The following is a 12,159-nucleotide window of genomic DNA, read 5'->3' as shown; positions in this document are numbered from 1 at the left end:
CAGTCAGAATCTTTCTCTTTTGGCAGCTTCTCAGAAGGCTGAACCCATGCTTTCCCTCTGCCATCCACCACGGCCACTCAGCCCCCTCTCACATCTTCTGCCCAGGGATGTCACTTGCCCCCTTTTTGACATTGGAGAGTGCTGTTCTGACTTTCTGCTTCAAAAACAAAGTCAGTAGGTAGGGCCTTCTTTGGGAGCTGAAGACTAGTAAGCAGGGAAGACGGCAGGGCCTATGTGAGCTGGCCAGTGTTAGAGAGCAGTTTTCCTGTGCTCTCTGGGGGTGTGGTGCTGCCACACTCCCCTGAGAACAAAGCTTCAGGCTGCCAGGCACAGGGCATCCAGGAGAGTCTGGGCATTACCTGTTGGCGTCAGAAACGCCATCTTGTCCATTCCCAGGAGAGGATGGTGAGCTTCCGTGAGTTGACTGACCCTTTCCAGACCCACCCAGTTGACCCTGTGCCGTCAGCTGTAACCTGGACATGCCGAGGTGCTCTGCAGGCCTTTCTGGGGTCCCATGGAACCCCATCCTGCTCTTGGTGTTTGTCATCATAGTGTCTACTATGACTCCACCAGTTTTCATACTGTTTCAATTCTGCACTCACAGACTATATTTGCTGTGTAGGGCAGATGCTTTTCCCCAGACAGCCGTGCGGATGCTCATCTGTCAGCAGATTGTTCCCCGAGTGCTGCCACTGTGGTCTGCGTGACTTTGTGAAGCTCCGCTGACAGCCATTAGAGGCCTGCCTCCAAGCTTGGTGCTGAATTTGGATATCAGTCCCCTTGGCCTTTTGCCTTTCTGCAGAGAGAACAGCATCCATGTTTCCTGTGGCCAGCTGTCCTGTGCTAGGCCTCAGGGGTGTACTGGCACTAAGTTCAGTTGGCACTGGCCCTTAGAAGTGTCTTTTGGGAACAGATCGAATAGTTGCAAGTGACATGGTTTATTCTGTGTTTAGGCTGGGATCATAGAAGAGATGTTAGAAGACACTTTTGAGAGCATGGATGACCAGGAGGAAATGGAAGAAGAAGCGGAAATGGAAATTGACAAAATTCTGTTTGAAATTACAGCAGGTATGACCTTGACATACATGCTCTTCTCCCCTCCTTTCTAACCATTCTTCCTGCATTTACTAAATTAGCCGGTAGCTTTTTCTTTAGGCTATTATTCCCTTCTACATTTTTTATTTTAGATTATGCAAGTTATTTCTTAAAAAATAACCACAGTATCTATAACCATCTTTTTTAAAACACAGAGATGAAGAATTTTTTAATTCCTAGAGTTTCCAAAATGGAAAGGTGAAATATTGAAATAACTGCTCTTATCACCTGCATTTGGGAGCTTAAATTGGTATAGACTTTCTTGAAAGCAATTTGGCAGTAACTGTCAAAAACTTTTGACCTAGAAGATTGACTTCTGGGAGTTTACTCTCATAATTAAGGATGGCTGAATGATTTAACTCATGGATATCTGTAGTAGCATTATTTATAACATTGAAAAGTTTGAAAAAAGCTAACTGTCTAATAAAAATATTGGTTGAATCAGTTATGTATGTCTTATTGGAATACATTATAGTTGTAATAGATAATGTAGAAATAAATATACTGACATGGAAACATGTTCACAGTATATTATTTGAAAAAAGCCTGTTAAGGAAATACACACTTCTTTGTAAAAATCACATCCATAGAAAAACAGTAGTTATCTCCGAATGATGGTTAATGAGGAATTTTTCTAAATTTATTTTTTGATGACAATTCACATACAATATTATATAGTTTCATATGTACTACATTGTGTTTAGACAATTTCATGTCTTACGAAGTGATCACTCCAGTGAGGCAACTACCCATCTGACAACATACATAATACAATATTATTAACTGTATTTCCTATGCTGTACTTTACATCCTTTATGTACTTTCCAAGTACTTTATTTACATCCTTGTGACTGTTTTTATAACTGGCAATTGGTATTTCTTAATGCCTTTCACCTTTTTCACCCACCCACCCAAGCCCCCTCCCATCTGACAACCATCAGTTTGTTCTCTATGTCTATGAGCTTGTTTTTGTTTTGTTTGCTCATTTATTTTGTTTTTCAGATTCCACATATAATTGAAATCACATGCTATGTGTCTTTCTCTGACTCATTTCACTTAGCATAATACCCTCTGGGTCCATCCATGTTGTCGTAAATGGTAAAATTTCAGTCTTTTTTATGGCTGAGTAATTTTTCATTATATATATGTACGACATCTTTATCCATTTGTCTATTGATGGACACTTATGTTGCTTCCATATCTTGGCTATTGTAAGTAATACTGCAACGAACATAGAGTTGCATATATCTTTTTGAATTAGTATTTTAGATAAATACCCAAAAGTGGAAGTGCTGAGTCATAAGGTAGCTCTATTTTTAATTTTTTGAGGACCCTCCATACTGTTTTTCATAATGGTTGCACCAATTTGCAATCCCACCAATAGGGCATGAGGGTTCGCTTTTCTCCTCATCCTTGCCAACACTTGTTGTTTGATTTTTTGATGACAGTCATTCTGACAGGTGTGAGGTGGTACCGCATCATGGTTTTAACTTGCATTTCCCTGACGATTAGTTATGTTCCACGTCTTTTCATATGTCTGTTGGCCATCTCTATGTCCTCTTTGAAGAAATGTGTATTCAGGTTCTCTACCCATTTTTTTAATCAGATTGTTTGTTTTTTTGCTGTTAAGTTGTATGAATTCCTTGTAGATGTTGGATATTAACCTCTTACCAGATGTATTATTTACAAATATCTTCTCCCATTCTGTGGGTTGTCTTTTCATTTTGTTGATGATTTCCCTTGTGCAAAAACTTTTCAGTTTGATGTAGTCGGCATTTGTTTATATTTTCTTTTGTTTCCCTTGTTTGTCTGAGGAGATATATCCAAAAAAATATTACTAAGATCGATGTCAAAGAGTTTACTGCCAGTGTTTTCTTCTAGGACTTTTATGGTTTCAGGTCTTTCGTTTAAGTTAATCTACTTCGAACTTATTTTTGTATATAAGAAAGTGCTCTAGTTTCCCTATTTTGCATGTATCTGTCCAATTTTCCAAACACTATTTATTGAAGAGACTATCTTTACCACACTGTATATCTTCCTTCCTTTGTTATAGATTAAATGACCATATACATGTGGGTTTATTTCTGGGCTCTCTATTCTGTTCCATTGATCTATATGTCAGTTTTTAGGTCAGTAGCATCCTGTTTTGATTACTATAGCTTTGTAGTATAGTCTAATATCAGGTACAACTTGGTGTTTGCACATTTGTCATACTGGCTTGTTCTATTGCCCCTTCTCTGTTTCTTGTCAGACTGATCCAGTTATGAAAGACAGGGAAGATGAGGGGCCACTTCTTTAAACCAATATTTTGTTAATGTGTTCACTCTTTCTTTTTTAGGGGCCTTGGGCAAAGCACCTAGTAAAGTGACTGATGCCCTTCCAGAGCCTGATCCTCCAGGAGCCATGGCTGCCTCAGAAGATGAGGAAGAGGAAGAGGAGGAGGAGGCCTTGGAGGCCATGCAGTCCCGGCTGGCCACGCTCCGCAGCTAGGGGCTGCCCAGCTCGGCCCTCACGTCCTTCTCATGGCCTGGCCACCAGGTGTGCACACACTGCTCTGAAGTGGCCGCCATCTTATGTATCTCTTGCACTACACCTCTGATGATGCTTTGCATTCTGGAGGAGGTTCTCTGCTAATATCTCCTCACACTGCAGAGGTTTGGAGATCTCAGCAGGATTGTTCTTGAATGGTGTAATAAATGCATCACTTTCAGGAGTATAAACAGAAGTATCTTTTTTGGAGGGAGGGCAAAGAATTTGGTCTTCTCGCAAAACACTTCTGAGAATAGAGTTCATTGCCTAAATGTTGAGGACTCTGTACATTTTTTTTGTCTGTAAAACACTATATAAATGGATTTTAATAAATTTCTGCTTTAACACTTGGTCTCCTTTTAGATTGTCATGTAATGAATTTCAAGGTGTTTGTTGTCCTAAAGTGTTTCCTATGTGGCCTTGGAAAGAGAGGAGGTGCTATAGCCAGACATATGGGACTTGGAAGCTTAGCAGAAGTGGCGTCTGCTCTGTAGATGCTGCTCCCCAACTTTCAGAGTCATGGTGTGGGAGCCACTTTCTGCTTTTGGTCATCTGTTTAACCGAAAGGATGCTTGGGAATTGTGACAGTTTGTCCTGTTTGGATGGCCGTATTATGTTGTGTGTGTGTGTGTGTGTGTGTGTGTGTGTGTGTGTGTGTGTGTGTGTGTGTGTGTGTGTGGCTTTCCTTCCCTCCATTCCCATTGCAGGATGCACCCAGAGCAGATAGCTGTGACATAAGGATTCTTTCTTGATTGCCTGCCCCCGCTTTGAGCTGGCTATTTTGGATGCATGGGATCTGGGCCAACCCATCAGTGCTTTCTCAAAGTCAGGAGCTGACCAGTGAGAGGCATGGCGTGGTCATGCATGATAAACAACTCTCACACATTTGAAACATTTCTAAGTTACATTTATAAATAATTCAGCAGTAGCAATTTGTATTTATGTGTGTTTGACAGTTCACAAAGCTCTTTGACATATGTGATCTCATTCAATCTACATAGATAAGGAAAACAGCTCACCTTGCAGAGCTGGGGTTCAACCCAGATCCCTTTGGTCCAAGTCCTGTGTATACTAAACCAGGCAGGAAAAAACCCAACTACTCTCCCACAGGTTATTTTTTTGTAGGTTGTATAGAGAAATCCTAATGTCTCAGATGTTGCTGCAGTGAGGTCCTTCTAGTCTCATCATGCAAAATGGAAATCTTGAATCCAGGGACCATCCTATTCCTCTTGATTTTACTTCAGGATATACTTTGTTTTTTTAAGTAACCTTTTTTTTTTTTTTTTTTAAGAGCAGTTTTAGGTTTGTAGCACAATTGACTGGGAAAAAGAGAGTTCCCATAGACCTCCTGCCCCAACACATGCAGTGTCCCCCACTTGTATGTATCAACATCCCACCCCACAGAAGTATATTTGTTACTGGAATCATACAGTATGTATTTTCAGACTGGCTTCTTTCACTTACTGATATGCTTGTAAGTTTCCTTCATGTCTTATAATGGTTTGATGACTCATTTCTTTTTAGTGCTAAATAATAGTCCATTGTGTGGATGTTACCACACTATCCAGTCACCTCTTGAAGGACGTCTTGGTTGCTTCCAAGATTTGGCAAATTATGAATAAAGCTGTGAATGCCCATGTGCAGGTTTTTGTATGGACATTCATTTCAACTCATTTGGGTAAATACCAAGGAGCACAACTGCTGGATTATATGATAAGAGTATGTTTAGTTTTGTAAGAAACTACCAACTGTCATCCAAAGTGGCAGTACCATTTTGCATTCCCACCAGCAGTGTAAGAGTTCCTGTTCTTCCACATCCTCACCAGCATTTGGTGTTAATATTTTGGATTTTGACCATTCTGGTAGGTATGTAGTAGTATCTCATTATTGTTTTAATTTGCAATTCCCTAATGATACATGATGTTGAACATCTTTTCATGTGCTTTTCTATCATCTGTATATCTTCTCTGGTGAGGTGTCTGTTTAGGTCTTTTGCCCATTTTTTTCAATTGGGTTGTTTCCCTATTTTTGAGTTTTAAGAGTTCTTTATCAGATGTGTCTTTTGCCAATATTTTCTCCCAGTCTGTGGCTTATCTTTTCAGTTTCTTCACATTATCTTTCACAGAGCAGAAGTTTATAATTTTAATGAAGTCCAGTTTACCAATTATTTCTTCCATGATCGTGCTTTTGGTGTTGGATCTTAAAAGTCATCACCATGCCCAAGGTCACATAGATTTCCCACCTATGTTATCTTCTAGGAGTTTTATAGTTCTGTAATTTACATTTAGGTCTGTGATCTATTTTGATTTAATTCTAATGAAGCATATAAGGTCTGTGTCTAGATTTTTATTCTTGCATGTGGAAGTCCTATGGTTCCAGCACCATTTCTGAAAAAGACTGTTCTTGCTGCATTATATTATCCTTGCTCCTTTGTCAAAGATTAGTTTATTCTATTTATGCGGGCCTATTTAAGGGTTCTCTATTCAGTTCCATTGATGTATTTGCTTATTCTTTTGCCAATACCATACAGTCTTTTTTTTTTTTTTTGTAATTTTCACACTGTCTTGATTAATGTAGCTTTATAGTAAGTCTTGAAGTCAGACAGAATAAGTCCTCCAGCTTTGTTTTTCTCCTTCAATATTGTGTTGGCTATTCTGGATCTTTTAACTTCTCCATATAAACATTAGAATTTGTTTGTCAATATCCACAAAAGAATTTCCTGGGATTTTGATTGGCATTGCATTGAATCTATAAATCAACTTAAGAACTGACATGCTGACAGGATATGGTTTTATGGTTGCATTTATCTGGCTGGTTAATTCACAGAATGATAATAGAATTAAGGGATGCTCATAATCGCTGAACATTTTTGTTCTTATGTGGATAATCAAAATTAATCCAGGTGGATGGATGGACAGTTAGAGTAAATAATGACAGCCACTGTTCCAGACATTCAAATAAAATGATATAAATGTAAGTCTTCTTTTAATTATTTAAAGAGGTTCTTTTTTTTCCATTCCTGCTTTCAGGCTAAGAAAAGAGCATTGTTGACTGATTATCATGTTTATATTCCATTTCCCCTCAATACTTTGTTGGACATCATTGGGAACAATGGTGAGTTAGATAATCTCGGTGCTGGAAGTGTCCATAGTCTGGGAAGGGAAATAGTTGTGTAAACACCTGCAATAAAAGTTTTCCTCTATACTCAGACTTAGGTCCAAAATTAATATAAGACCCGGTATTATATTACTATATTTTATATTAAAGATCCGGTCTTATATTACAGTAAAATAAGATTGGGTCTTATATTAATTTTTGCTCCAAAAGATGCATTAGAGCTGAAGGTTCAGCTAGGTATTATTTTCAGAGAAACACGGTAGTAGCACCAGCTCCCACTCTTCCTACCTTAACCACACTGAATCTACCTGGTGCCCTAAGGGGAAAAAAATTCTTTTTTTAAAATTGTACTCAGAATAACATTCCACACCAACTCATTTGTGTTGTTTTTAAACACAGCTTACTTTTTAAAAATCAGTGTCCAGCTTGTAATCACCCAGCAATTTAGGTAGGTTGTAACCTCACTTTCCCTGTGCCCATTCTCCCCATGTCGGCTATCAAAGATGCCTTCCTGAGCACTTAACAGTTGTACATCTCACATGGCCGTAGGCCCCCTGTCTTGCTTATTTCCATGTATCTCAGAACTGGAGAGAAGGGGTTATATGACTCCTATTTGTTCCCAAATAGTACTAGTCATGCTAGCCTCTGCAACTCTCCCTGACACCCAACCCCATAACTGGCTATGGGAATAACTAAAAAATCATAAAGCTTTGAAGAACTGGGACCATTTTTCTTGTCCTATCCTAGTTACAGATGCTCTTCAAATGTTAATATGTATTACCAATAACAAAGACTCTTAAGGGAAATAAACTTGGAAAATGTTTGCAGATTTCTTTACAACTTTTCAGAGCCTTTCATACACTCTTCCAAGTTTGTTTGACCAAGACGGTTTTTTTTTTCCTTGAGATGCCAGAATTAACATTCCCCAGCTACTAAGCCATTTCAGAAATGGAAGTCTGAACCACAGTAGGGAAATACCTTTGTAAGCCAAGAAAGGTCTCTTCTACACAGTTTGTTTCAAAAATGTATTCATAGAGTAATGTCAGCAAAGTGGTAAAGTAGACAGCTCCAAACCCCTATCCTTCCAAAGAAATATTGAAAAGGAACCCAAAATTGTCAGAACCAACTTTGTCAGAACTCTGGAAAATAAAAAGCTTATAACAGCCAAGTCAATGCTGTATTAAGAAAACAGAAACTTAGAAAGCTTGTGGCATTTTTACTTGCTTTTTCCCTAACTGTTTCTGAGCTTGGTGGCAGCAGTCTTGTAAAACAGCAACCCACATTATCACTTTGGAACCTCACTTCCTAGTTCCAGGGGAACACAGCAGACCTTATTTACAAATTACCATGTTCATCTTCACTAACCTGTCTAGGAGCCATCCTGAATAACTTAACACAAGATGCTCATCTTTGGTTTGCATATCTTGGAACTTGCTCAGGGTAGAAAAGCATCAGGCATTACTTGAAAACATGTTAAGGAAATTTAAAAAGTGCAACCACCTGGGGCAAAAGACATACAATAGACTGCTTAAAGCCTGGGAGGAAAAGCCAGGGAGAGGGTTTTTTTTTTTGTTTTTGTTTTTCTTTTGGAGATTTTGGGGCATTCAAAAGTATCTGTATACTGGGGAATTTAGAAAGCCACATGCATGCCCAGGACAGGAAATATGCTCAGAAAAGCCCTGAGGAGTCTCTAAACACGGTGGCATGGCTGCTCTATAGGCTTTGTGCAAACAGGAAGTGAAGGCTGAGGTAGAATCATACATGGTCTGGCTAAGTGTTAAAGGAGTGGCCTAACACAGAGTCAATCCATAAAGATGGGGGCAGGTAGTAATTGTTTGTTTTTTAAGGTCCTGGTATTCAAGGAAGTCTCTCAAAACCCTGGCCAAACACAGGCCTTTAACAGTTAAGAACAGCAAACTCTGGGGAAGGCAGAGAATCTGAGTTCCAGAATTCTGGAATATTCAAATACCCAGTTGTCAACAAGAAAAATCAAAAAGCATACAAAGAAACTAGAAAGTATGGTTCATTCAAAGGAAAAAAAAAATACAGAAACAATGCCCGAGGAAGCCCAGACATGCACCATGCACCTCCTAAGCAAAACCTTTAAACCCACGGTCTTAAATAGGTTCAAGAGGTAAAGACAAACAGGAAAACAATGTATGGACAATATGAGAATATCAATAAAGAGAATTTTTAAAAGAACCACAGAAATTCTGGAGCTGAAAGTTACAATAACTGAAATGAAAAGAAAAATACACGATCAGAGCTCAACAGCAGAATTGAGTAGGCAGAAGAATCCGTGAACTTGAAGGTAGAATAATTGAAATGATCCAGTCTGGGGAGCAGAAAGAAAAATGAAAAGTGAACATAGATAGACTAAGGAACTCATGGGAGGCTATCAAGCTCACCAACATATGCATTATGGGAGTTCCAGGAGACTAGAGAGAGAAAGGAGCAGAAACAGTATTTGAAGAAACAATGGCTGAAAACCTCCCATATCTGAAAGATATAAGTCTACACATCAAAGAAACTCAACAAATTCCAAGCAGGATAAAAATCAAAGGGGTCCACATTGAGACAAGTATAGTCAAATTGTTGAACATTAGAGACAGAGAATCTTCAAAGCAGCAGAAGAGAAGCAACCTATAATGTACAGGGAAACCTTAATAAAACTAATAGCTAATTTCTCATCAGAAACCATGGAAGCTAGAGGAAGTGTGATGACATATTGAAGGTGCTGGAAGAAAAACTGTTGATGAATTCTATATCCAGCAAACCTACCCTTAAAGAATGAAGGAGAAATTAAGATATTCCCTGATAAAAACTAAGGGTAGGGTTACCCAAAAAAAAAAAAGAAGAAAAAAGTTAAAGGGAGTCCTTCAGGCTGAAATGAAAGGACACTAGACAGTAACTGAAAGCCATATGAGAAAAATAAGGATCACCAGTAAAGGTAACTACATTGGTAAAAAAAAAATAAAAGCCAGTATTGTACTTTTGGTTTGTAACTCCTTTTTTCCAATATTGAGTTAAAGGCAAATACCTACAAAAATAATTATAAATCTATTTTAATGGGTGCACAATGTATAGAAATGTGGGCTCTGACAATAGCAATATAAATGAGAGAGGTTTAGGAGTGGAGTTTTTGTATACTGTTGAAATGAAATTGGTATTATGAAAACTAGGTTGTTATAAGTTTAAGATGTGAATTATCACTAAGGTAATGACTAAGAATTTAACTAAAACAAAGGAAAACAGGAAGCAAAATGGTACAGTACAAAATTTTAAATATGAAAAAAAGGCAGTAATGAAGGAATTGAACAAAAACATATACAGATAACAAATAGCTAAGCAAGAGAACCAAGTCCTTCTCTGTGTAATTAAATATAAATGGGTGAAACTCTCCAATTAAAAGGCAGAGATTTGGAGGACGGATTGAAAAAAATAGCTATATGCTGACTCAATTTAGATACAAAGACACAAAAGATTGAAAGTAACAAAATGGAAAAAGATATTCCATGGGAATAGTAATCAAAAGAGAGCCAGGATATCTATATCACTGTCAGACAAAATAGATTTGAAATTTTAAAATATTACAAAGAAGGAGATTAAATATTAAAGGGTCAATCCATCAAGAGGATATAACAATATATGCACCTAACAACAGAGCCCCACAATATATACATCAAAGATTGTCAGAACTGAAGAGAGAAATAGACAGTTCTATGATAATGAAACTTTCAATAATTAACAGAATAGCTAAGCATACAATTAAGAAAGAAATAGAGGACTTGAACAATACTATACAGTAATTAGATCTAACACGTTTACAGAATACTACACCCAACACCAGCAGAATACACATTGTTCTCTGCGGTAAACTATATGCAAGACCACAAATCAAGTTTCAAGAAATTTTAAAAGATTGAAATCATACTAAATATCTTCACAAAAAAATAAAACTAAAAATCAGTAACAGAGGAGAACTGGAAAACTCACAAATGTGTGGAAATTTAAAAATACAATCTTAAACAATTAAAGGGTCGAGGAAAAAATTCAGAATGGAAATTAGAAAATATCTTGAGATGAATGAAAATGAAAAGACAACATGCCAAAACATAGGAATGCAGGGAAAAAAAGTGCTCATGGGAAGATTTATAGCTGTAAATGCCTATATTAAAAAAGAAAAACAGAGGGTAAGGGGGGTGGGGGGTGGGAGATGAGGGTAAGGGGGATCAAATATATGGTGATGGAAGGAGAATTGACTCTGGGTGGTGAACACACAATGGGATTTATAGATGATGTAATACAGAATTGTACACCTGAAATCTATGTAATTTTACTAACAATTGTCACCCCAATAAATTTTAAAAAAAAAGAAAAAGAAAAAGACATCAGATCAATAATCTAACTGTACACCTAAAGAACTAAAGAAAGAAGAGCAAGCTAAATCCAAAGCTAGGAAAAGCAAGAAAATAAAAAAGATTAGAGTGAAATAAATGAAATTGGAAACAGAAAAATAGAGAAAATAAAAAAGATGGTTTTATGAAAAGGTTAATAAAACTGATCTTTAGCTAGATTGACTAAAAGAGGGAGGAGAGCAAGAAGGACAGTGAGATGACTCCAATTACTAAAATCAGAGGGGACATTACTACCAACTTCAAACAAATTTCAAGAATTTTAAGAGAATAATAGGAACAACTATATGTCAACAACTTGGATAACATAGATGAAATGGGAAAATCCCTAAAAACACACAAACTACCAAAACTGAAGAGCTGAAAATCTGAATATACCTGTATCAAGAAAGAAGAAAATTAGTAATAAAATAAGCTCCCAACAAAGAAAACCCCAGGACCAGATGACTTCACTGGTGAGTTCTACTAAAAGTTGAATTAGCACCAATATTTCTCAACCCCCCCCCACCCTCCAAAGAAATAAATAGGAGGGAACACTACCCATCTCATTCTATAAGGCCAGCAATACCTCAATACCAAAGCCAGACAAAAATACTACAAGAAAAGGAGGCTACAAATATCCCTTATGGGTATAGCTACAAAAATCCTCAACAAAATACCAGAAAACTAAATCCAGTGGTATATTAAAAGGATTATATTATACACCAGGATCCAGAAATTTATCCCAGGAATGCAAAGGTACTTGAACATATGAAAATCAAAGTAATACACCATACTAATAGAACAAGGAGAAAATTGCAAGGTCATCTCAATTGATGTAGAAAAGGCATTTGATAAAATCCAACACCATTTCAGGATAGAAAACACTCAATAAACCAAGAATAGAAAGGAACGTCCTCAACATGATACAGGACGTACATGAAAAACACACTGCTAACATACTCAATAGTGAAAAACTGAAAGCTTTTCCCCTTAAGATCATAAACAAGACAAGGATGCCTGC

At 37.5% G+C, this 12,159-nt stretch overlaps 1 protein-coding gene across 4 annotated transcripts in view; it reads left to right on the top strand.

Annotated features, from left to right (window-relative positions):
• The window catches only part of LOC109456769 (charged multivesicular body protein 3), a 71,189-nt gene extending 67,213 nt beyond the window's left edge, over positions 1-3,976 (top strand). For all 4 annotated transcript variants that reach the window (XM_019749206.2, XM_019749201.2, XM_019749203.2 and 1 more), the window contains 2 exons: positions 954-1,068; positions 3,434-3,976. In XM_019749206.2, coding sequence (XP_019604765.1) covers positions 954-1,068; positions 3,434-3,585 — 267 coding nt within the window. In that variant the 3' untranslated portion in view covers positions 3,586-3,976. The remainder of the gene's footprint in view (positions 1-953; positions 1,069-3,433) is intronic.
• Positions 3,977-12,159: the final 8,183 nt, after the last annotated feature.

This window comes from Rhinolophus sinicus, linkage group LG05 (assembly GCF_036562045.2).
Source record: "Rhinolophus sinicus isolate RSC01 linkage group LG05, ASM3656204v1, whole genome shotgun sequence".
In the NCBI taxonomy this organism is placed as follows: domain Eukaryota; kingdom Metazoa; phylum Chordata; class Mammalia; order Chiroptera; family Rhinolophidae; genus Rhinolophus; species Rhinolophus sinicus.
Note: the sequence above shows the minus strand (reverse complement) of the source record. Positions and strands in the feature narration are given on the sequence as shown.